The sequence below is a fragment of the Stigmatopora argus genome, chromosome 12 (genome assembly GCF_051989625.1).
Source record: "Stigmatopora argus isolate UIUO_Sarg chromosome 12, RoL_Sarg_1.0, whole genome shotgun sequence".
NCBI lineage: Eukaryota > Metazoa > Chordata > Actinopteri > Syngnathiformes > Syngnathidae > Stigmatopora > Stigmatopora argus.
This window is the reverse complement of record NC_135398.1, coordinates 14,736,637-14,763,397: the sequence shown is the minus strand read 5'-3', so window position 1 is coordinate 14,763,397 and position 26,761 is coordinate 14,736,637. Positions and strand designations below refer to the sequence as shown.

Sequence of the window (26,761 nt, the reverse complement as noted above, 5' to 3'; positions counted from 1 at the left end):
TGTTACCAAATATTAGCACAGCTGTATGTATATTTTTGACCCAGCAGATTTGATCACTTTTTTCTGTTCACCCATAATAAAGTCATAAAAGAACCAAACTTCATGAATGTTTTTGTGACAAAGAAGTATCTGTTCCAATCACTCTATCAGAGAAAAATCAGAGTTGTAGAAATAACTGGAGACTCGAGACCCATGACATTATGTTCTTCACAAGTGTATGTAAACTTATATATTTTGGAAGACAAGTTATTAAAAAACACGATGCATAGACCAACAACAATAACCAAACCATAAGAGAAACTGTTTAATTTCAAAACACATCAAAAGTAATTATTAATTAAACATTGGAACAGTAGAGATCAAAATTGACTGAATGCTTCTCTTTACTCAAGAATATCACTGAAAAGCTTGCGCTTCTTAAAATCGCCGGATTGAATTTCCTGCCACTGTGCTCGTCGGTGGATGAAATGAGAGAGCGCGAATTTGGCCCACACATGCCGGGCAAATTGGTCGGACCTCAGCTGGCTTTCACTTGGCACTGGAAGTTAAAGTAGGAGAGACATTCATTTAACATTCTGTACATAAACGAATCAACTTGAAAATATGTCCCACATTAATTATATTACCAAGGTCCTCTGCAATGCTTTGCCTATGACTGACAGATGCACTGGTCCATATGGCCTCCAACACTCTACTGCCCAACCTGGAACACGCCATTCGGACGTACTGACCCTAGGTGTGGGATAGCGGGATTAACATGATATTTCAGACTGTTTGCAGATGTGCAGAACATTAAGAAACTGAACTGAGTATTTTACAAGATATAAAAAGAATATTGAAGGAATGTAAGACGACCACATGAATATCAGTCCCTTTTCTTAAGGACATTTGATAAAAATCAGCAAATTTTCAACATTTTAAGACCTTGCAGCAAATAGGCTGTTCACAAATCTTTATAGTTGAACAGTGCACAAATGGGTCAGTTCTTTTTCAAACCATTGACCAGTGTAAATATTTTGAAAATCTTTGACTTGCCATTATGCCAATATTTTCTTTTCTTGGCCCACCTCTGCCTAAAGAATTCAATAACACTTAATCAACAAATCGCTCATACCGTCAACCTTCTGAGGATCTTGCCCCTTCCCTTGTCGCTGGATGTTGTGACGAGAGCCTGAAGCACATGGCTACCAGAAGGGTTACACGCCAGTCTCAAGAGGTCCTCAGGGGTTAACGTCCGCAGACTGCTGAGAAGGATGGAGCGCTCCTTGAACTTGGCTAGTGCTTGGACCAGTCGGGATCCATGGAAACAGATGGAAGTAAGAGGAACCTAGACACAAACAGGATTGGATCCTAATGTGCATAAGACATTTGCTCAATATAAAAATGGCTTGAGTCTTATTTTCTTCTTCCTGGGTTGTAACTCATAGTGCAGCAGGTTTGTGCTGGTGATGTGGAAGAAATGGCCTCAATAAAACAGCTCACCTCTGTCTGCACAGTACCATCAGCAGAGCTGTAGTACACATCATAGGTCAGGAGGGACATAAAGAGAGGGAGGCAATAGACATGTCGGGAGCCAGGCTCTGCACAGTGAAATGCCTGTGAGAACAAACAAAATAATTAAAACTGCCAAAAATCCAGAATGATGCCAATAAAGCTCTAGGGGATAACATACAAGATTTTGATATCAAAATATCATTGGCACTTACAGCTAGCAGACATTGCATCAATTCTTCTTGCCGTTCTCCACTTTCTGCACAGCTTTCTGCCAGTTGCACAATCACACCCATGTGACCAGCAGCCAAAATAGCTTCAACACCTTGGACTAGCTCATCGAATAACTTCAGAAACTTTAAAGGTAGAAGAAAAAGTATCTGTCGTTGTAGCATTCATATACTTCAATTTTTATCATCACTATTTTAAGCCTACCAGTTTCGTTTTGACCAACGATGCCGTCAGCCTCTGTATGGGGAAGTTGGCGACTGGATGGCGAGCAAGGTCGACCAGGCAATCCTTGAGGTGGCTCTTGTAAAGGTCTCGGAGAATAGATTTGGATGACAGCTGGATGATGGTCTCAATTAGGTGACTGGCAGCTTGGTCCTTGAGGAATACCAGAAGCGGACTAAAAAATATTGCAAAGTAAGAAGATGCTTCTCTTATTCTGTCCTGTCAAGACAAAGATTAAACCTAGATTACCTAACTCCTGGGGCAGCTGGACAACTTGTCAAATATTTCATGATGCGCTTAATGAGCTTTTTGCAAAGTTTGGGCCGTTTCCTGTGACACACAGTCAACATGGTCTGGAAGACTGCACTGGCATACGAGTCTGTTATGCTTACTGGGAAGAGAGACACCAGAGAACAATCATCAAACTCAAATCATTGTTTCCGTTAGAAAACCATTATATTCTCCAAACACTATTATGAATCTGTTAGACATTCTTTTGTAAATAGCCAGCATCTCGCCCGCATATTGTAAACAATATTGTAAACTTGGCAACATTTTTTTTGCAAACTATTGTGACTTTGCCAAAGAATTAAGAGAACAGCATTGTAAATTTCTGCAGTGCCTATTATAGTTAGCTGTGGATTCTTAGAGCCTAATGTAACCATCCTATAATACAATGTGAACAGGTGGGCTTATGGTTCAGTAGATACATATATTCATGAACAAATACAGTTTTCTTGTAAATTTTTGGGGGGCTTCGGCTTATACTTGCTGTAATTCCTAGACTATAAAGCTTACCATAATTTGGCCCAGTAATGAATGAGCTTTTCATGAAAGGGAAAAATATATATCAGTGACACAACTTGCAATTTTAGGGGGCAGTTTTTTAATTTATCAGAAACCAAACACATAATATAATGATATGTTGAATGTATAGTAAAATAGGGAGCAATAGAAAAAAGTGGCACTTGCTCTTGTTACATATTAATCGGTTTTTGGATAACTTTAGTCTAAAAAAAAAAATAAGCTGTTGGCAGCCAGGGTAAAAAAAACTATAATAAAAGTCACATTTGAGTGCAAGTCACCAGCACAGCTACACTATGAAAATGGTGCAATTTATAGTATAAAAAATATGGTGCTCCCTTTGTTCTTTATATTATGACATTGGAATTACTGTTTATTATTTGTTTGCAGTTATTATTTGTTTCATAGGTTTAATTATGTCCTGTGCACTTGACAAGTGCATTATAATGGAGTTATGCTGCAACAGAATTATGTATTTTTTGGAAAGCAGCTGCACCTGACTACAAACTGCACCCACTGAATTTGAAACAAAAACTATATTTGTTTATATACAAGCCACACTGGTATATTACCAACGGGTGTCCACTTTGTGTAATGAAATATTTAGACTAGAGCTAATTTGCTAGTAAAAACACACAAGAAGCACTAGACTGCATGGTTCAAAGTTGGAGAAAGAAGTAGTGGCTGACAGTCCCAAAAAATTACTGTCCAGGGCATTAGGGCCAACCAGAACTCATACATAAGGCAAATTGGATAATTAAGCGCACTATAGATTTTTTTTGGGGGGGAGAGCGTGCCTTATACTCCCGAAAATACGGCAACTATTTATAAATGCCTGAAGAAGTTTAGACTACATTGTACAAATTAAACATTTTAGAAGCTCCAAGAATGACTCTGCCACTAGGACAACAAAATGATTTTTGATTCGGGCAAAACCAAAAATTGACCTCATTATTTTTTAACAAGGGACTCACATTTTACATTCTCCATCAAAGTCTCTGTGAGGCTTATCAGTTCATACCAAAAAGTTGTAGGTATCTCAAAATCAGTCAGCTGAGGAGAAGCGTTGCGGTCTTTAGCACCTAGTAAAAAAAGCACACAAAAAAACAGGCTAAACATTGAGTAGTTATTCTTAAATGGAAGAGTATAATGTTTTTATTATTATTATTATTTTTATTAACCTGGACATGATTCAGTGCGGGGACTTCCCACACAGCCTGCCAGCACATGCAAAAGCGTGCGGACGACGTGTGTGGCATGGGTATCTTTGATTAACTCTTCGCAGCTCTCTCTCACCGCTTGACTTAATGACAATATTTGGATCTCCAGGCCTTCACTCTGATCTTCGTCTTCATTAACTGAATAAACATACAGCAAACACCTCAATAAAGGTTATATTGACTTGATTATGGCTAGAGACTTTTTTTCTTACTGAGAACACAATGCCTTCTCTAAATTTTAGGTGTGGAAAGACAATTTAGGTGTGTAATCTAAATTGTCTTGTGTATAAATCCTAATATTTCCTCTTAGTTTAAAAGTATCACCAATTATTACCAATAAAGCTCAGTTCGTGTAGCCATTCCATTGACTACGATTCACTATGTGCTCATTTTCTTCAGCTAATGATCTAGACAAGAGCAAGACAAATTGTGCCTGTTTTTGGCCAAGAAAACTCATGAGATACAAATACCTTTTGTTACAACATGACATGTTCTCTGAGGGTGGCAGAAAAAATTAAAACGGAAGAGACAAAAATTGTACAACACTTCTAGTCTTCCCTCGATTATCGCAACTTCACTTATCCTGAATTCACTTGTTTGTGATTTTTTTTTTCTTCTGCTTATTAATTTTTTTTTTTAAATTATTATTATTTTTTATAGCATTTTTTGCTATTATTATTTTTTAGCATATTTTTCTGCTATTATTTTTATTATTATTGTTTCTTAAAGTTCATAAAATGTGAAAATCCACACTGAAAGCAACTCCACTGTCTTCCGCTTGCTACTAGGACTCAGCACTGAAGGAAAAAAAGGTCGTTATAATAGGGTCGATCCTACTTTTCGGTTATCGCAGCCATGTCTAGTCTACATTAACTGCAATATTCGAGGGATTACCGTATTTACAAAATTAATTGTTCCAGATGTTTTTTTGATATTTGGATTTTTCGTAAGTAGAGGCATATTTTACATTGAATTATCATATGTATGTTCCACGGACTTTGATACTAACCCCTAAACACAATAAAAAATATATGAGTACCGTATTTTCACACATATAGGACTCAGCCTGAAAGGGCTCAGTTGCAGGTGTATTTTCAGTTTGGACAAAATTTATTTATTTCGTCAATACAAAAGGCGCTTCGTTTCAAAAGACGCGCTGCAAGGGTTGCGATAGCATGACGCACACGTTCGCATGCAGGCAACAGGAGCAAAACTGAGTTTGATTGTTTTATTGACGTAATGTGTATTCGTAAAAATATAAGTCAAAGTATTCTCATTGTCAGAGTTGTCGCAGTGGGGTTTCGTAATAGTGATTCCAGCTTTGACGAAAGCTCAAACTTCGGTGCACTTTGGCCGACGCATCGACAATCCATTCCAAATCTCACGTAACTCGTGCGACGTTAACCTTGCCTTTGTATGGAGGGCTAAAAGTGCTACGAGCACACGGAAGTCAACTGACTTGCCACTCGTCTGGGATGTTTTGAATGGATTTACCGTAATACTTTGAGTACGCGGAGAGGCTGTTTTGACGGTGAACGTCCGCTGGGTTGATCGCAATCAGTAGTGTGTCGGCAAGAAATTAAACGAGCCAGTCAAACTGTCAGGGTCATTCAAAATTTTGAATTTAGTGCATAAACAAGACACACCGATTGATTGGGCACACCATCCATTTTAGAGAACATTTTATACAGTTAAGTGCATCCTATAGGTGTGAAAATATGGTATACTAATTGGTCTTTGACTTTGATGGCTACTCTGCTAAACTGGCTGGCTTCTGCAGCACGCTAACCTTGCGTATTATAGAGCCACTGCTTCCTGCTTGCAAATGTCAGGCCAGCAAGGTGCTTGGAGATAGCTAATAGGAAACCAACTGCATTAAGACAGTTTTAAAAATAAAAAATATCAGATACAGGAAGTGTATTGCAGCGTCTCTTGCAAACATTTTGTGGAAACTAAAGGTAAAGGCAAAAACTAAGCATGTTTACGTGCCGTAAATAGGCAATGAAATTTTGCTGTTTAGCATTTTAGAATCATGTGGTTTTACAAAACTGTAAATGACAAAGTAGAACTGTTACACCAGAATATGATGCATTGAAGCAAACGAACATACCTGTCAACCTGGACACCTGTCTGACTGCGCTCTCCATTACATGGGCACCACAACGGTCACAGGAAACTGTCTTAAAGTCGGAACATGATTCTCCACCCAGCTCAGCCATTATTTTTGCCACCTGTTCTGGACTGCACAGCTGGAGCAAGCGCTGAAGCGTCATGCTTCCAGTGCGATCCATTGCCACCATTCTTGCTTTACCTTTGACTTCGCTCAAGACATTTTCCACAAACATTTCTGCAGAAAAGAAACAAAACAGTAACATATGAACAAGGTTCGTGCACTTTTTGCACGGACAATTGCAAGCAATTTTTAGGAACTTCTGACACTAATTTTCACTTTTTTTTACTATCTTTAAAAATGAACGACACATTTTGCACTGTATCACAGAAAATGCATGACAATGAGTAAATTCTGGATGTAAAGTGAACTTCAAAATGAATATGAAGTGGTGATTAAGCAAACTTATTTTATTTTCCTTCATTCAATAATTTTAGGCAGGATGCTGAGAAATATTGTGCGCCTATTACTTCTAAGCATTTAACAAAATCCAAGCATTTGAATCTTGAACCTTAAAAACACAGCCTATCCCAGCTGACTTCGGGCCAGAGGTGGGGGACACCCCTGAATCGTTGGCCACAAGGAGACGGAGAACCATTCACGCTCACATTCATACCTAAGGGCAATTTAGAGTGTCCAATCAGCCTGCCACGCAAGTCTTTGGAATGTGGGAGGAAACCGGAATACCCGGAAAAACCCACTCAGGCCCGGGGAGAACATGCAAACTCCATACAGGTGGACTGACATGGATTTGAACCCAGGGCCCCAGAGCTGTGAGGCCGACGTGCTAACCAATCAAGCCGCCGGGCTGCCTGCAAGTAAATTATAAGCAGGAAAACACACACACACATTTTAAAAAAGTCCTAAAAGGGCATATTAAGATTACAGACGCTCGGTACATACGAACATGTCTGCGCATATGGCATTTGTCGAAAAATGTTCGGGAAAAAGATGCTGTAAGTTAGATTTTTTATTGAGTAGTGCTTCTTTCCGCCGCTAATACCGACGCATGGCGCTGTGAGAGTTCACCCAGCATCCACCTACCTCTGGGAGGAGGAGGAGGAAGAAATGCCTGTCCCCATTCAGAAATTCGAGACGAAACTAAATAAAGCCATCGCACTCTTGGAGCAGCAAGACCCAAATATTGAACGTTGCACAAAGGTTGCAAGTCAATTGAATGATGCCATACAGTGCTACCTCATCATTTATGATGAAAAAAAGAAGAAAACTGTGCAATCGTCATTAGATCGCTTCTTTAGGCCAGTTTCTAGTAAATCCTCCAAGGAAGATACTCGTCAACCCTCATCTTCTTCTCCTCGACCCTCAACTTCTTCCTACATGTAAGTTACGGAGGAGGAAGTCACATTTGAAACCCATTCCAGCGACGACCAAGACCCTCTCATGATATAAAATCCTCCTCTTCTTCCATCATCTCCTTAAGCATCGAGTACATCTTCCAAAAGTAAGTTAAACTTAATTTTAACTTACGAACGAATTCACTCTACGAACGATCGCTCGGAACGTAACTCGTTCGTTAGTAGGGGAGCGTCTGTAGTTCTTTTACGCCGTTACACAAAATATTCCTTCCTCCTGTTTTATAGTGAAATGCAATTAAATACATTGTTAAATAGCTAACAATATTCAAGTTTGAGGATAATATTTGATTACATTATCAACTAAAACATTTTCAAACAGCATTTCGAGAATTTGATTGAGGAATAAAAATGTGATTAATCAAGAATTTTTTAATAGATCACATTACCGAATAAAAATAACCCTTCCTAGACAATTGAAATGAAAGGAATCACCCTCACCTTTCTCCTCAGCATCATCAAATTCTTCGTTCAATCTCTCCCCGACTCGCCGGTAATAACCAACACTCTGTGGATCAAGGTGCTTTGATTGACCACCGACTTCTGCCTCTGTTCCATCTCCAGTTTTCTTCCTTTTGCTCTCTCTTCCATCCCCTGCATTCTGGTTTCTCTTTGCATTGCCACTTTTTGAAGGTATCGTCGGCTTAGCCTCTTTCTTTTCCAGCATCCTTTGAGTAGACCGTGCAGTTTAGAGCCCTGACAACAGAAACCATGAAATACTTCTTGCCCCTTTTTAATGCGACGTGAGTTTTTTTTCAGATAAGATAATACTTTCAAAACGAGGAGTACGAATGCAATGACAACTTAGAGCAACCTTAGTACAACCGTAACAAGTATTTAGAAGTTCGCAGTGAAAAAATTCTGGTCCCAAAATTGCCTTTAACTCATTATTTTTAAATGTATTGCTGCAATTATTTTGCTTCGTCAAGTTAGCCTGGGATTTATCTTTCAAATTACCGGCACGAAAATACTCACGTGTGGTGTATGTGGGCCAAACAATACTACTTCCGCTTGCCATGGAAAATGTTCTTCTGATTTTTTTATTTACAGAATTGCAAGCTGCTGCCACCTACAGCATTGGCGTATGTAAAGTTTCCCAATTGCACATCTCCCAGTTATTTTAAATGTATATTTTGTATTGTATATTGTATATTTTCTATTACAAAAATTGTTCATGCGATATAAAATCGGCAATAAGTAATATTCTGACCTACATCAGGAAAAAACACAATTCACCGATATACAGTTGTGGTCAAAAGTTTACATACACTTGTGAAGAACATAATGTCATGGCTCTCTTGAGTTTCCAGTTATTTCTACAACTCTGATTTTTCTCTGATAGAGTGATTGGAACAGATACTTCTTTGTCACAAAAAACATTCATGAAGTTTGGTTCTTTTATGACTTTATTATGGGTTAACAGAAAAAGTGATCAAATCTGCTTGGTCAAAAATATACATACAGCAACACAAATTAGCAATTTTGGTGACTTGGAAAGTTGTGTCAGTGAAATTAGCTTTATAGCATGGCCTCTTAACTTCTTGTGAGTGACAATGACCCCAAACAAACATCAAAAGTGGTAATGGAATGGCTAAATCAGGCTAGAATTAAGGTTTTCGAATGGCCTTCCCAAAGTCCTGACTTAAACTCCATTGAGAACTTGTGGACAATGCTGAAGAAACAAGTCGATGTCAGAAAGCCATCAAATTTAACTGAACTGCACCAATTCTGTCAAGAGGAGTGGTCAAAGATTCCACCAGAAGCTTGCCAAAAGCTTGTGGATGGCTACCAAAAGCGCCTAATTGAAGTGAAAATGGCCAAGGGACATGTTACCAAATATTAGCGCTGCTGTATGTATATTTTTGAACCAGCAGATTTTATCACTTTTTTTCTGTTCACCCATAATAAAGTACCAGAAGTAAAGAACCAAACTTCATGAATGTTTTTTTGTGACAAATCAAAGTTGTAGAAATAACTGGAAACTCAAGAGAGCCATGACATTATGTTCTTCAGTGTTTGTAAACTTTTGACCACAACAGTTTGTGTATATATATATATATGTGTGTATATATATATATATGTGTGTATATATATATATATATGTATATATATATATATATATATATATATATATATATATATATATATATATATATATATATATATACATGCTTATTTATCATTACTACTGTATATTGATTATCTGTTTTTGTTTGTTTGTTGTTGAGTCCATAGAGTCAGCGAGTGGTGCGCTCCAACAACTTGGCGCTGAACATCTCCAAAACCATGGAACTCATCCTGGACTTCAGACAGAACAGCTCTGCTGATCTCACTTGGACTAATTTATTTATTTCTTATTTACTGATCATTTATTTGTCAATTGTTGTTATTTGTGCACTACATGGTGAACTTTAAATCGCATTATTCTTGTATAATGACAATAAAAGCATTCAATTCAATTGGCATTATAAAAGATATTACATAAAATGAGGTTACTCATTTTATAATTAGGGATTCATCTTTACTTCCAAAAAGCACCCATAGTAGTATAGTAATAACATTAGTAGCTTCTAATATTTTCACCAACACTGTGCCCCTCTAAGTAAAATACTGTAACTTTCTAATCAAGGCGCATGTGCCAATGAAAATAAATACTAAATAATACTATTCATGAGGATTGAATTTAATGTAAAAAATAGACAGTGTCTTCCCTATTGCTTTTGGATTATGTTTCATTACAGCAGGACATTTTTTTCTCTGAGTACTGCATTTAAAAAAAAATCAGATATAATCTTTTTCGTAGTTATGTGTAGATTATGCGTAATAATTTGATGGTTTTAAAGATGCACCGTTACGGGATGAATAAAGTTGAATCTAATCTAAAAGATTCAAAGGACACAATGATCATTTCAAAGTTGTTATTTTTGTATTTCTTTGCAACAAAAGAAATTTAAACATGAAAAAATGAATTACACCATGGTTTGTAAGAAACTGTGAATGTGATATTCATCAGGGCAAATTTCTCAATCAGGGGTACAAAAGCAGGTGTGGGTTTGTGTCATGAATCTCCTCGTCTGCATCTGTGGGGAAACAAATGAAACAAAAACGTTGCTTGAAAAAAAATTGTCAATTGAGTATACAGTGGTACCTCGACCTACGAGCAGCTCTACCTATTCTCGAGATACGATGAAAATTTCGATCAAATAATTCGCCCTAGATACGAGAAAAAATTCGAGATGCGAGAAAGCCAGGTGGCAATGACATGAGAGTCTGTTTATCATTGTAGCGCACTGTCTTTTTTTGCCGCATCTCTTTCGTGTATAACATATATCTACAAGCACTGAACGATTTATTCAGACGAGTTTCTCCAACGCATGGACCAGAAAACGCACAACGCGCATGCGCGGGCAAAAAGAGGGCTTTCTGGGTAATGAAGTATACTCGTGCACACAACACCGATAGCCAATGGCACCCTTTCTCAGAATAAAACTTCATTACCCACAATCAATACGTGGGTAGGTTGTTATTCCTTCCTTAGCCTGTTAGCTCCCGTGATCGCTCATTCAAGACTACTTCTCATTGACAAGTGGTCGTGCGTTATCCTATTGTGAGGACATTTGTGTGCATCATTTCCGGAATACTTTGAAGGGAATACAATAGCAAACAGCCCATCGATAGCGAACGTGAGGGTGGAGGCGTGGCAAACAGCTAACCCGGAAAACGAAGGTAAAAAAAATTAAAACAAAATTAGAATTCAGTTTTGCGTAAAGTTACATTAAACGTATGTTTGAGTGTGTCTGTATATATTAACCCAAGTTAATTTAAATTTGTTTGTTCCGTTACGAGTGCATTATCGTGGAAAGATGCCCCCCCCTCTCTTTCTGGCCCTCTCTCTACCCTCCGCGAAATCCACCCAATCTTAATATACTATTAAACACATTTTATTACTATTAAACCACTAGTTATGTGTTACTTTGTTAATAGATGGAGAATTAGAAGAAATAAAACATTTTTTCCAATCCATTATCCTGTTTTTGGTCTTTTTTCAGAGGGTTGGAATGAATTAATTTGTTTTTAGTTCATTTCAATGGGAAACGTTCACTCGAGTTACGGGAAGCTCGACATACGAGCTCAGTCCCGGAACAGATTAAGATCGTATGTCGAGGTACCACTGTACAGAGAAAACAAACCTCTGCTTACAAGCGAAATTTTGCTCAGACTGTGACGTTAAATTTCGCCCTCACAAAAAACTGCTCACTGATCATTACATTTTTATGAAAAAGCAGCTCACCCAAAAACTGACTTGCATTATTTTGGGTCCATTCTGACAATTTGTGAAGTTGTGATCATTGTAAATGTTGTGAGAATGGGTCAAAAACACACCTTCAAAACAAGGGGAGACAGCCTGTCTTGGAAATATGTTCAACCAATAAAGTTCATGACGACAAGATGCAGGACAGTGTGAGCGAACAGAAAGTCGGCAAAGGCTCTTTCTGGTGAGATTGACAGGAAGTCTCCCTTGTTCTGCGGATTGATCTGGATACGAAGACACACTGAAGAGAGAGAGAGAAGACATACAAAGTTAGGGCTAATTTGATGTTATATTTTCAGCCAAAGGTTCATAATTTTTTATGATTCATTTAATAATTCAATTGTAAAACCAGCGGGCAAAATCATCATTGGCCAATTCCTCAGTGTGGATAACTGTACAATCAATTATTACTTATATTATTGATCAATGTGGCAATTATGAACTACACGATTAAGGAATGTTATTGGATGATTCTTGATTCATGCACGAATTGTACACAACTTGTTTATAGTCATCCGTCATAAGTAAGTGTTGGTCACCCATAAGGATTTTCCGCAAGTCATACAAGTTTGTGAGAAAAAAAATCAACACTATGGCCGTAGTGCTTAAGTCATACGGATTCAGAAGTTCATGCCAATGTTTTTTTTTCTTTTTTTTCTTCATCACTTTTGCCGTATTTTGCCAGATTTACCTAACTTTGCTTTGCTTTTCCACAAACTCGCTTTGGTATGTGCAATCGTGACATTAATCTTAGACTAATGCCATGACTGGGGGGGATTTACGAAACTAATGGAAGCTCTTATAGAATGTCTATAAGAGCTTCCTTTAGTTTCATAATTCCCCCAGTTCTGGTCCAAGCAAAATTCTAGTGAACAAGTGGTAATGTAGAAGCATGGAGCCTCCCAAAAAGTGAGCGCGTCTTCAGCCAAGTCCGGAAAATTCAAACTGAGTTTAGGAAATCATTAGCTCCAGAGACCCTTACTGCCTTGCAAAATGAACATGGTGGGATGTTGCTTTTTTAAGCCAAATGAAGAACATTTGAACTCGGCAAGAAAGGCAGTTTCAAAGTACAATGCCAATCATGTATAGTAATAGTTATTTTCAAACATTATTATACACATTCTATTATTTCGTGATTACATTATTGATTTAAAAAGGGTATTTTGTGTGTCACACATGAATAAAGTGTATTTAAATGTTCTTTCTCATTGGTGCTGATGCACATAAGGATACTAAAGTCCATGGTATAAGGATTTTTGTAGCCAGTCAGACAGATTTATGTAGTCTTAGGTTGACAGGTATGGTCACCATTTTTTTCTTTATCCAGGGGCTCAAAATTCAGCTAGTTTGATACGTTCTCACACACGTGTTAAGACAGTTTAGATAACGCCAAGTAAATCGTCGCCTAATTGGCGTGAATCGTTGCAATTGATGCTAACTTTATTTAGGCTAGTTAAGACAGAATAGAACTCAGATGTCTAGTCCAGATCGAAAAGAATAAAGTACAGTAACAATCTCGCATCGAGAGAAGAGAGACTACTCAATAGCATCTTACCTGCGAGAATGAAAGAACCGACACAAGAGATGAAACCAGAAAGAAAACTGTTGAAAGGGAACGTCCCAACTAGCAAACAGTAGAGGAACTGCAGCGCTCCCGTCAGCAAGATGTACAACAAATATGCATCCACTACTTTCAATTTATTGGAAGTCGAAGTGGAATATTCTTCAAGAAAACGAGAAATTACAGACACAACCGAAGCCGACATGGTTGCTTGGTCAATATTTTAGTTTTTGGTCTAGTGCAGTAACAGTGTGCTCTGTCCGTGATAAAAGTGACGTGTCAGAAACAATAGATTTCACATATATGAGGCTAGATGTGTAAATGCAGATTCAGGGCGCAAGTACTTGATGGCCACCTTGCGTCGGGATACTTTTACGGTGGATTTGTACTGTAGCGGATGTAAAATGAGCGATTGCATCCACTAAAATGCACGTTTGCACATTCTTTCACTGATAACATACCATAATAAGCCGGCTATGGTTCAGGCAGGATTTTAGTTAAAAACAAAAATACTTATAACTATGAAATAAATAGACATAGTGCATCTAAAAAATAATGGCACAATAATTTTACAGCCATTTTTAAGAAAGTAGAGAATTATGTAGTATTTTTCGCGTTGTTTGGTAAAACGTTCTGTTGCAAAATGGCTGAAAAAGGATGACAGCTACTTCAGTTACTCATCAAATATATCAAACATCTAGGATTATACACTGACTTTTAAGACGGAAACGCAGATAGTGCAACAAAAAATGAATTCCGACCGGTCAGTCTCAGAGTAGGAACAAATAGTGGTAGGTTTCTCAAAAACACAGATCCACAATAAAAACAGATATCCCACTAATTTAGTAATTCAAAAGTCCAACAAGAGGACATAATTAGAGTATTTTCATAATATTCAGTTATATTGGTGTGGGGAAATCACTAGGGTGTTACAGTTTCTTAAATGTCGTGTTAAAGAATACGTTCAACCAGCGATCAAGGCTTTTTAAAAACGAAGGCGCGTGAATCAATGTATTATTTGTCAGCTTTGTACTAGGTCAGCTGACTCAAGAATGCACGTTACAAAACATTGTGGTCGGCAGTCCACGAGCTCGGCTGACAGGTATACGAAGTCGAAATTACTCGAAAAACTTTACTTTATGCTGTATGTAGTCACCAGTATACCTATGTGAATGGATCCTGCTCCTCCGACTACCACTGCGGTGACGTTGCAAAGTGACTGCGAGACCGGGTAAGGTTAAAGTAACATAAGTGTCCCATGTTGTACTGTAGTGTGAATACGTCAGACGCTGTCTTTGGGAGCAACATTTCAATTTCTGAATTCATTAGGGCAGTGTTTCCCAACCTTTTCGAGCTGCGACACATTTTTTACATTGAAAAAATCTAAAGGGACACCACCATCTGGAAATTATATACTTTTCTGAACCACTTTATTCTCATAAGGGTCGCAGGGGGTGCTGGAGCCCATCCCAGCTAACTCAAGGCCAGAGGCGGGGGACACGCTGAATTGGTGGCCAGCTGATTGCAGGGCACAAGGAGACGGACAACCATGCACACTCACACCCATACTCAGGGGCAATTGAGTGTCCAATTAGCCTACCATGCATGTTTTTGGAATGGGGGAGGAAACCAGAGTACCCTGAGGAAACCCACGCAGGCCCCCGGGAGAACATGCTGACTCCACACAGGTGGACGTGACCTGGATTTGAACCAAGGACCCCAAAGCTGTGAGGCTGACGTGCTAATTACTCAATGTTTAGTAGATCCTCCTTTTGCAGAAATAACATGTCTAAACAGTTCCTATAGCTTCCACTAAGGATCTGGATTCAGGTTGAAAGTATTTTTGACCATTCTTCTTTACAAAACATCTCCAGTTCAGTCAGGTTTGATCGTTTCCGAGCATGAACAGCCCCCTTGGAATCACACCACAGATTTTCAATAATATCTTTCTGTTGGTGTGCCCAAATTTATGCACCTCCCTCCTTTTATTTACGTAATTATTGCACTTTCTGTAAAACCTATAAACTTTATTGCACTTCTCAAATATCACTGTCTGCTGTATGATATAGTATTTAACTGAATTTGCTGAACCAAACAACTAATGATATATAAAGGAAAATCTTCAAAATGATCAGGGGTGCCCAAACTTTTTCATTTGATTGTATATATGTGTAATTTAATAAACTTCTACGAAGTTCAGGGCTTTGATTTTTCACACCATTTTTGTACACTTTTATTGCAAATGAATATTGGCTCCAAATATCAGTTATTGGCCTCCTATAACTACTAATAATCGGAATCGGTCCTGAAAAACCCATATTGGTTTATTACTAGTTAAAATGGGTTAGGGATTTTTTTTATATGGCTGCTGTTTGTGCACTGGTGTTGAGAGATTTTTAATTTTAAAAACCAAAGAAATTCCTTCTATGTCTTTGTTCTGCCCTACTCTGTCAGTTTCTCTTATTATCTTGCTCGATGATAGCCAATCAATAACCTCTTCCTGGACCTTCAGGTTTGAAGGATTGGGAGGATATGTTGAGCACTGCCGCGGTTCAGTCTATCGTGTTCAGTGTGCCTTGCGTGCGTTCATGAGTACAGATAAAATACTACATGACAGGGAGACTTCACTTAGATATTTTAGTGGGTAGTCTCGGTTTTGTCTTGCATCTCATAATTTCTCATTTTGGCTGTGTTACAGTCCTTTTGTTTTCATGCTCTGTATACGCTGCGCCATCGCTAACCATGCTAAATGATCACGGTCGCCGTTCTTTGTGGTGTTCAGGTGTTTTGATTGCAGTTCATATTTATCGACTTTTATCTAAAGTTTTTATTATTATTGTTGGCAAAAAATATTTGAAGATAATTAACATTATCATATTATCACCAAGACACCATATTGGGGAAAAAGGTTTGTCTTGCTTGGCTGGAATGACTGCTGCACACATTGCAGGCCTTTGTGAAATAGTTTGGAGATCACTGCCCAAAATCTGGTACTGATCAGAAGTGTTTATCTTTTTTTTCTTCCCCAGGCCGAATTCTAATTGGAGCTGGTGGCCTTCCTGGCGTCCAACATCCATGTCCCTTTTGAAGGCTACAGAGAGCAAGATTCTTACATGTATGATGATTTTTCTGTCTTTTGTATGATCATACTTATTTTTCTTTTCTTTCTTACTTGATACAACAAGTTTTAGTTCTATGGGCAATGACTCTTTCACCGATTATTACAAAATGGTTCGATGACAGATATTTTTATTTTATTTTATTGTGAGCAAAAATCGATTTAACTTTAAGTAACCCAATCAACCTCCTAATTTCTCCGTCATGTCACAAAATAGTAATGCAATATAACATTGCTCAGCATTTTAAACAAACAAACAAACAAACAAACACACACACGCACACAAAGAGAGACAGGCGGGCAGACAGATACAGATTTTACTGATTGAATGATGAATTCCATAGCTCCCCCCAACCAAATACATCACCTACAATCAACTCCACAGATAGAGTTCACAATCATGAGGACAAATGCATACATTAATGAATGTCATCTATTATTTATGAACCACCTCCATCCTTTTTATTTATCGTCGATGCGTTGAGCAGCGCTAGCCAATTAGTGTGCTCGGTTTGAATGATCCATCCTGCAACGGTGTTGGAAGACCTATTAGTAATGCCTTGAGATACTAGCTTAATGCGTTCCGGGATCGAGTTCGTATGTCAATTCACTTGTCTCACAAATCAGTTTTTCCCATATAGAATAACTAAATACGTACAAATTAATTCGTTCCCACCCTCTGAAAAAAAGAACTTAAAAATAGGATATTATAATGGAAAAACATGTTTTTAATTGTTCTAAGCTCACAAAGTAACAAATACCTATTTAGTGGTTGTGATCTGCAATAAAATGAGACATAATTTTATACAGTACTGTATGGAGTTCTTACCTTCGAGACAGACGGTAGCAGCTAACGGCGGAGGTGGAGAAAGACTTGACAGCAACACGTTCGGTTCGCTTCACTTTTGTGACACTATGTAACGTAACATTAACTTTAAATTAAACTAAAATGAACTTAGATTACGATACACACACACATTTAAAAATAAGTTTTAATCTTACGTTGGCGAGCCAGTTCGGTCACGCGTACACTACTTTGGACCTATTGTTTTTTTCACTTATTTCTGCACTGATTAACGCAAAAAGAAAACATGTAAAAAAAAAATGAACAGTACGGCCGATGCGCGTAGATATCTTTATGCGGCGAGAAAGACAGCGATGCTGTTCTCAAAAGCAGCCTCACCCATTATCGGCCCCCTGGCAGCTGCATTGGGAACCGCCTCGTATGCTCGTATCTCAAATTTGTGTCTTATTCTAGGGCAAAAATTTCTTGTATGTTGGGGCACTCGTATGTCAAGGTGTTACTGTATTCCAATTCTTCTTAAAAAGTCCTCCTTGAGAATTAATTGTTCATCCCGTCCGAGCTTCTCTAGGATACATATTTAACTTAAGCATTCAGTGAACTAGAAAAAAAAAATCGTAATCAATCAAAAAACGAATAATAGATGACACCATAATAGGCAAATAACTCTTATTTCCATGCCCTTTATTTCCTGAATTTTTCAACAACTTTGCAAAACCTGGCACTTATTGTGCCATTACTGTAGAACAGAGGTGCTCATTACGTCGATCGACCAGTCGATCGCCAAGGTACTGGTACACCGCCCGAGAGTAATATCTGATCCAGTCTGTTAGTTTCCTTTGGGCCTGAAGAATTTCTTGTTTGCATAGCGACATTGCTATGTACCCAGCGCAATATTCACTTTTTTTTAACATGCATATCTCACTCAAATATTAATTGTTAAAGTCTCATCAGTATCTAAATGTGGTCCTGAGAGCCTTGGCCATTATTTACGACCTGTCACAGCATCATGTTAAGACTTCATTTTGGCGCACTTTATTGTTAATCACGCATCTGAGCTGCCCTTCCCCTCACATACATTTCTCTTCCTTTGTCTGGTTATAGGTATTCAAAATAATCTCTGGGCAAGGTTTGTGACACTTCCAAACCAAGATCGAATATGGACGCTGAACCTTACAAACAAACTGCTTTCAAAATCTGCAGAGAAAGGTAATCAACTCCGTATATGTATACGTATGATCCAAATCAGTAAATGCACAAAAATGCTATGAAATTTGTGGTAGAAAATACGAAGCTGTTGACCCAAGACACTGGTACCATAAAACAATTAAATGTATTTAAAAAGCTGGGTTTGTAGAAAGTTATTTTTTTTTCAAGTGCACAATAAATCATTACATCATTATTCTGGCATTTAGCAAACATTTATAATTTTGTCAAGCCTTTTGATCTAAATCCCACAATGCGTGCAAATGCATGGTGCACAATATTTTTTGTCTATGTTTGAGCATATTCTTCTTGGTAGAATATGTTTTGTTGGTTGTGTATTGACACTCTTCATTGTGAAAAGATTATCCATATTTATTTTAGTACTCACTACTACCGTATTTTCACGACTATAAGGCGCACTAAAAAGTCTTAAATTTTCTCCAAAATAGACAGGGCGCCCTATAATGCGGAGCGCCGTGTGTAAGATCTGAAGCCTGACTGCGGTGCATCCTGTGTGTGTGTCAAATACAGAAATAGCACTCGTTACTGACACTGCGCCTTTAAATGCAGTGCGCCATATAGTCGTGAAAATACGGTACTCATATAACTCATTAACCTTTTTTACTTTTCTTACCAAAATTGCGACATATTGTTTTTGACACCATACATTTTAAGAGAAAGCTAAATCTTTGTTTTGAAATTAACTTGTAGTTGTTGTCTTAGATTATAAAATGCCATTGGTGATGGTCCATGGTTTTGGAGGAGGAGTAGGCCTATGGATTAGAAACTTGGATGCCCTGAGCCGGTCACGACCAGTTTATGCCTTCGACCTCCTTGGCTTCGGTAGGAGCTCCCGACCTTCTTTCCCTTCTGATGCAGCCAAAGCAGAGGAGCAGTTTGTCAGCTCCATAGAGCAGTGGAGGCAGTCTGTAGGTTTGGAGAACATGATTCTGTTGGGCCATAGCCTGGGTGGTTACCTTGCTACATCTTATGCCATCCAATACCCTTCAAGGTAATATAACAAATTCTAAAATTGATAACACATTCCAGTACAGGGGTGGGCAAACCGGTCTGGCACAGACACTTTAACCAATGAGATTCCTGCAAAAAACAAGAAGCACCTGATTACAATCTACTGATTGCACTTGTAGGACACCAGATTGGTGAAAAGGTGTCCATTTTATGGGTTGGAATGAAAACCCGCACTCACTGGCCCTTTGTGGAATATTTTGCCCACCCCTGTGTATCTATTGTTCAAACGATTTTTGTAGAGACCAGTAGAACTCTAAACTAATTAGAGTTTACATTTTGTTTGTTACATTTAACCAGAGCTGCCATCCTCTGTCGACCCCATTTCAGGAGTACCCTTGACCCTTTTCCAGAGTTTTGCCAGATGAATGCAATTCATGAAAAATTGATATAAAATGTAAAAAAATAAAATTAAAAAGGCAATTTAAATTTAAACGGGTTTATCATGTTTTTACATTAATTGAAAAATTGTGTTTTTTTGCAAACTATTGAAAAAGTACAGCTTAATGAAAATAAGTTTATCTTTGTGTTTGGGTCCCACGTGGGTTTTACAGTCAGTAGTTCCACCATGTGTCACGCTGAAGTCGCACTTGCATGTTGTTCAATGTGCAAATGTCGGTCGTTTTGGAAACGGCTTCAACATGGGGTATTTCGGCGAATACCAACCAATAAACTTCTGCGAATGTCTGGCTTTCTGATTAGAAGTTTCATCCAAATTGCCATCCATTTTGCGCTTAACCCAAGCAGGCCTATTGATAAGACTTACCAGTGCTATGTAGTACTCTTACTTCCTTTCAAACAACCCCGGAAATGATAGGATTTGTTTCAAAATAAAAGACTGTTTGTTTAGTCAGCCTTAATAATACTTACTTCCCTCATGAAGAAAACAAAAATGTTAAAGCGAAAGAGACTACCTATGCAATCGATTCCGAATCGATTGCCACGCTGAAGTCGCACAATCCGAATCGTTTGTCAGAACGTGTAACTCGGATGGTTCAGAATGCTCTCGTGTTACCGAATTCATCCGGTTTACAGTGCATTTGAATCAAATGCGGAAGTAAGATGCGTAAGCCGTAGCGATGGTGTGAATTTTGAGGCTTTTAAATTGGAAATTTGGTACTTTTCCTAAATACTTGCTTAAAAAATTAAATTGACAATTTTTTTTAGATTTTCGAAGTTTAGGGAGTCCCAGAGTTTACGTTGCTTGTCCGGGTAAACTCCGGAAATTCCAGAGAAGTTTGGAGCTCTGACTTAACCTTTGAGTAAACTAATCATGTTACAATTAGAAATTAGCCTGGGATTTATCCGATTTTCTGTTATCGCATCCACATTTTTCATGTTTTGTATTCAACCACGGCAACGATTGTGCATGAAACCCCCCCACACGCCCCTTTTTAGGGATCTAATCTTGATGGTACATTTTCTTTGATATTTATGAAGTTAAAAAAATACAATATGAATAACTGGTGCAACAGTATTAAGTACTATTTTGCTGTATTTTAGAGTTTCCCATCTTATTCTGGTTGATCCTTGGGGTTTCCCCGAGAGACCACAGATCCAGAGTCAGGAGATGCCGGGTCAATCCACAGAATTGGTTAAGAGGCCATCTCCACCTCGCTGGGTGAAAGCAATTGTTTCCGTAGTATCCCTCTTCAACCCTCTGGCCGTCATCAGAGCTGCTGGCCCATGGGGTGAGACATAATATTCTACAATGTGTACAAGCGTTATTTACAGCATGAAACACACCTTTTGAGTATACAGTGTGTTTTTTATTCAGGTCCTGGTTTAGTGAATCGTTTTCGCCCTGATTTCAAAAGAAAATTTGAAGATTTGTTTGATGATGACACAATGACGCAGTACATCTACCACTGTAACGCACAGCCTCCGAGGTATGTCGACAGACTCAATGCATGGGCATACGATTACATTGCAGTGCAATTCTGATCTAACAGTTTGGTGTAAATAAGCCTGTCAAAACTAACTAAAGAAAAACACTGAGGAGAACCATGGTGTTTTTGGAGAGACTTCACTAACATTCCCCATGGTAAAAGAACTCTAGCCTTCCAAAATGGCATTTCCCATTTGTTCAAGTCACATAACAAAGGAAAGATCATTTGCATAGATAGCATTCTGGAGCCACAAATGACTAGCCTAAGCTTCAGACAACAAGCAGCATGAATCAATCATTTTCATACAATGGTAGTAGAAAAAAAAATCTCCTCTGTTCCCAGTGGCGAGATAGGTTTCCGGGCCATGGCTGAGTCTTTGGGTTGGGCCAAGAGACCTATGCTGCAGCGGGTCCATCTCCTACCCAGCTCCATGCCACTAACCATGCTGTATGGAGCCCAGTCGTGGGTTGATAGTTCCTCTGGGGACAAAGTGACCCAGGTTAGAAGCCCTGCTTGTACCAAAGTGCTGGTGAGTATCCAGTTAGGTGACAGTTGTCATTGAATTCAGTTTTGGGGTAATTTGTACTGTATACCTCTACTTACGAATGCCTCTAGGTATGAAATTTTCAGGTTACGAAAGCTTTTTATATGCAAATGAGTGCCTCGAGATGCGAAAAAGATCCAAGTTACGAAATCCCCCAAAAAGTAAACGCATTTCCTTGTCTATTATTTTATTTAGAAAATATTGGCGCAGATGCATTGATTCTCACTTTAGAACCTCGCTACTGAGCTCTCATTGGGTATCTCACAACAACCACTATACATGTTTCAAGATTCTCTCTTACATACCTGTCAACGTCGGCTAGATATTCCTCTTAATTATCTTATCTTTCATACAAAATTGGGACACTTTGACCAATTTTAAAGGGTTTAGTTGGTAGTTGTGTGAGGACCGTGGAATTAATTTTAGGATTTACATATAAGTACTGCTTTACTTATGAAATGTTCAAATTACGAAAAAAGTTCTGGAACCAATTAATTTCGTAAGTAGAGGTACGGCAGTATTTGAAAAGTATCTTGATAACTTTACTACTAAGTGTCATGATTGAAGAATAACATGATAACCTGTCATTATTTGTAATCAGAGCTTTTATTTACGGTTTCTTAATTTTTAGTCACCTTAGAATAGGGGTGCTCAATTTTTCAATCGCAATCTACCAGTCGATTGCCAAGATACTATTGGTAGATCACCTGCCAGTAAGATTTGATCCAGTCTGTTGCTTTCCTTTTGGACTGAAGGATTTCTTGTTTATACTGCGACATCGCAATGTGCCCATGCGCAATACTCTCATTGCAGGGTGTCTGATACTATTATTTTATTTTTTTCCTTTTTGGACACAGATATCTGGCTCTTTTAATAGGCACATCAGGTTCTCTGCCGACAACAATTTCTAATGGTGCTGACAGCCTTGCCCAAGAAAAACGAGCTGCGATACTTGCTTGCTATGTGAAACATTGGTCTTGGACACTCCAACGTGTGCCGCAATTATATAATTAAATTTGGTGCCCTCTGGTGATGATTGGACTGGAGCTGTCTAAGCTTCCCCCCCTCCCAACTCAATGCCGTGCGCCCGTCACTCCATCCCACCCATTGAGTCTCCAGCGAATTTGAGCACACTGCCTCTCTCTTGTGCCGTTTTTTTAAATAACATGTACGCATATACAAACGCAACGCTATACAAATAAAGTGGAATTGTACATGTTATTATGCAACATACATCAACATAAGTTATAAGGATTTATAAATATATGGGTGCATCTTTTAGACTTGATGATTTATTTAATAGAAACAATACATTAAAGGGAAAAAAATACCTGATAAAGCAAAGCTGTATTTTCTTATTGACATTGCGCAAGACTATTAGATTAAATAGTAATACTGAATCCGTGTTTCAAACAGATATATGTATCTCATAAACGGCAGCAATAAACAAATTATAAATAGGATAACATCAGCACTAGCCAGAAAGATAATGCATCGTAAACACAAATGTGAATGTTTTCTTATCTTTTCTTCATATTTCTGATTATAATTAGACACGTACATCATACTTTTTTTGTTGTCTTGGAAGGTGTCATGTTCTCTTGAATAATACTACGTCCTTTAATGAAAGTGCCGTGGAGCAGCAAGCGAGTGAAAAACAGGCAGCCACATGAGAGAATATTTTTGGTTTTCGTGTGGTGCATTATTATTTTCCAATACAGTAATACCTTGACATACGAGTGTCCCAACATACAAGAAATTTGAGATACGAGGAAAATTCCGAGCAAATTTTTGTCGGAAGATTCGAGACAAATTTTAGATACGACCATACCAGATGGTTCCCGTTGCGGCCGTCCTGGACAATGCGAGAAGCTTCTTATGAGAACAACATCGCTCTGTCTTTCTCGCCTCATCTCCCTCGCGTAAAGATATCTATGTGCACCGTGCCGTACAGGTTGCATTTTATGTTGCGAGTGCATTGCCGTCAAGTCTCTCTCTCCTGTCTTTTCTCTCTCTCTCGTCCACGTTAAGACGCTACCATCTGTCTGTACTGAATAATGTCACATTTTAATATTGAAGATCCTAACCACTAAATAGGTACAGTGGTACCTCGACATACGATCATAATCCGTTCCGAGACTGAGATCGTATGTCGAGCTTTTCGTAACTCGACCGAATGTTTCCCATTGAAATGAATTGAAAACAAATTAATTCGTTCCAACCCTCTGAAAAAACACCAAAAACAGGATATTGGATTGGAAAAAATGTTTTATTTCTTCTAATTCGCCATATATTGACAAAGTAATAAATAACGAGTGCTTTAGTAGTAATAAAATGTGTTTAATAGATGTAAAATTAGACGCATTTCGCTTAGGGGAAAGACAACGACACACGGAGGTGAAGGTGGGGGCAACAACGCACTCGTAAACGAACAAACAAATTTAAATTAACTTGGATAAATATATACAGACACTCAAACATACGTTTGATGTAACTTTACACAAAACTGAATTCTAGTTTTGTCTTTTGTTACCTTCGTTTTCCGGGTTAGCGGTTCGCCACACCTCCACCCTCACGTTCGCTATCGATGGACTGTTTGCTGTTGTATTGCCTTCAAAATATTCCGAAAATGATGCACACAAATGTCCTCACAATAGGATAACGCACGACCACTTGCCAACGAGAAATAGTCTTTAAAGAACGATCGCGGGACCTTCTTTCCTTAGACAGAATAACAGGAAATAAAATAGCTGAGCTTCCCACGTATTGATTGTGGGTAATGAAGTTTTATTCTGAGAAAGGGTGCCATTGGCTATTGGTGTTGTGTGCACGAGTATACTTCATTACCCAGAAAGAAATACTTTTTGCCCGCGCATGCGCGTTGTGCGTTTCCTGGTCGAAACTAGTCTGAATAAATTGTTCAGTCCTTGTAGATATAGTAGTTTTGGACGGAAGGGATGCGGCAAAAATGATAAACAGCCTCTCATGTCATGGCCACCTGGCTTCGTCGCATCTCGAAATTTTAATTGTATCGCGAGCGAATTATTCGATCGAAATTTTTGTCGTAACACGAGCATGTTGTATGACGAGCTGTTGTATCAGGAGGTACCACTGTATTTGTTACTTTGTGAGTAAGTAGTGAATTAGAAGAAATACAAATATGTTTCTTCATTGTTATATCCTGTTATTGGTGTTTTTTAGAGGGTGGTAACAGGTTAATTTGTATTTAGTTAATTCCTATGGGAAAAATTTATTTGAGATACGAGTAAATTGACATACGAGCTTGGCCCCGGAACTCATTAAACTCGTAACTCAAGGTATTACTGTACTCAAAAAATAAAAAAGAGATACAGTATTCTGTATCCCTCCTCCAACACTGATTGAATTATTCATTCATTAATTTTGCTGAGCGCATTTCACCACAAGAGTTGCATATGATATAATTATAGACATTTAACAGGCCTTCCTATTTAGAATTGGGATAACTATAATGCGGTTGTTGTTACTTCGAGTAATTATTGTGTCATATTTCTTGCTGATATTATATATACTATCTTTATATTTTTTTTAAACTTGTGATTTTTTTCCCCATTCTACAGATAATAAACAATGCTTCACACCACGTGTATGCCGATCAACCGGAGAAGTTCAACAGTGTGGTAGAAAATATATGCAACTCAGTTAACTGAATGTTTTGTATGAATAATACTTAATGGCAAATTCAGGTTTCTGCATGTACAATATATAATCAGCTTCTTCTGTAAAAATGGTGTGTTATCCTGATCTTATTGCAGTAATTTATTCATTTATATACTATCACTACTTTGATTTTTTGTTGTTGTCATTGTTGTTTTAGAACTTTTTTTAAACCTAATCAAGACACACTGAATTCAACTCCTGTAGCAGCTAACTATATTGTTGCTCTTTCTTGAGTTAGACAGAAGATTAGATTTGACAGATGATTACTGTAATATTTAACATTTTGCCATGTAAAAAATGCCTAATGTATAAAATGTTGTTTTTGTTTGAAAATTGCTGAATGTCACGTTTTGCTTGTGACAAAATTTTGTATCAATAAACAAAACATTTGAATTATTTTGGATGTGAGAATATCTATTTGTTAAAATAGATATATAAATTCTGAAAGTATCTTCCATAGTATCATTTCATCTTTATGCAATACTGCAGTAATCTTTGTAAAGATTACTGGTAGATTTGCATCTAAATCATCTGTTCTTGTGCCCTAAAAATGTATTACATGAAAGGTTTAAAGAATTTCTTATTAGGGATTGGTTGATTGACACCAGAGCACATTTTGAGTGGGTACAACTAAAATAAGCTTCAATCGGTAAAGAAATTTTGCAATATTAACCTCTACCACTAGATTGCAGTGGCATTCTTCAGGTAGTTCAACTGTGTTTTGATGACTGGTGACTTGTGGAAAATCTGTATTTTCATGGACAACTTGTAATCTTTTCATAGTATGTGCCATTTTGGATGGGAGATCAGATTGGTGAAACAAAATCTTTTATAAACATCTGTTTCACATAATGGTGAGAATTCTGTATTTCAGAAAGTGAGTATACACCACAAACCCTAACCTATTTGCATTTTTTAAATTATATCTTTTCATGAGTAAACAGAGAAGAAATAACACTGATACAAGCTTAACACCCTTATTTTTATGAATTATTTGTAATTTGGATGGAAAAATTAAACAAGTAAGCTTGTTAATCATGTTATATTAAGGAAGGAAATATTGCCTGTTACAAGAATAACGCCCAGGTAC

The 26,761-nt window shown here is 37.9% G+C and overlaps 3 protein-coding genes across 4 annotated transcripts; 1 reads left to right on the top strand and 2 right to left on the bottom strand.

The window, feature by feature from the left end:
* Window positions 1-291: 291 nt before the first annotated feature.
* nop9 (NOP9 nucleolar protein) lies at window positions 292-8,574 on the bottom strand. 2 transcript variants are annotated; one of them, XM_077616280.1, is made up of 12 exons: window positions 8,487-8,574; window positions 7,953-8,207; window positions 6,079-6,315; window positions 3,930-4,106; window positions 3,723-3,830; window positions 2,194-2,335; window positions 1,927-2,119; window positions 1,707-1,847; window positions 1,483-1,596; window positions 1,115-1,327; window positions 627-732; window positions 292-538 (listed from the first exon to the last, which is right to left on the bottom strand). In XM_077616280.1, exons 2-12 carry the CDS (start codon window positions 8,176-8,178, stop codon window positions 384-386), a joined length of 1,812 nt encoding a protein of 603 aa, XP_077472406.1. In that variant the 5' UTR covers window positions 8,179-8,207; window positions 8,487-8,574; the 3' UTR covers window positions 292-383. The 2 variants fall into 2 exon arrangements, with proteins under 2 accessions (XP_077472406.1, XP_077472407.1); XM_077616281.1 differs by lacking the exon at window positions 8,487-8,574 and having other exon boundaries at window positions 7,953-8,475.
* A 1,841-nt stretch (window positions 8,575-10,415) lies between these two features.
* dad1 (defender against cell death 1) lies at window positions 10,416-13,675 on the bottom strand. Its single transcript, XM_077615402.1, has 3 exons — window positions 13,379-13,675; window positions 11,895-12,064; window positions 10,416-10,591 (listed from the first exon to the last, which is right to left on the bottom strand). The coding sequence occupies exons 1-2, from the start codon at window positions 13,587-13,589 to the stop codon at window positions 11,934-11,936; spliced, it is 342 nt and encodes a 113-aa protein (XP_077471528.1). The 5' UTR covers window positions 13,590-13,675; the 3' UTR covers window positions 10,416-10,591; window positions 11,895-11,933.
* Window positions 13,676-14,163: 488 nt separating this feature from the next.
* On the top strand, window positions 14,164-26,067 carry abhd4 (abhydrolase domain containing 4, N-acyl phospholipase B). The gene is made up of 8 exons (XM_077616136.1): window positions 14,164-14,615; window positions 16,414-16,499; window positions 18,409-18,513; window positions 19,234-19,522; window positions 21,043-21,230; window positions 21,317-21,428; window positions 21,771-21,957; window positions 25,572-26,067. Exons 1-8 carry the CDS (start codon window positions 14,557-14,559, stop codon window positions 25,659-25,661), a joined length of 1,116 nt encoding a protein of 371 aa, XP_077472262.1. The 5' UTR covers window positions 14,164-14,556; the 3' UTR covers window positions 25,662-26,067.
* The last annotated feature ends 694 nt before the right edge of the window (window positions 26,068-26,761 follow it).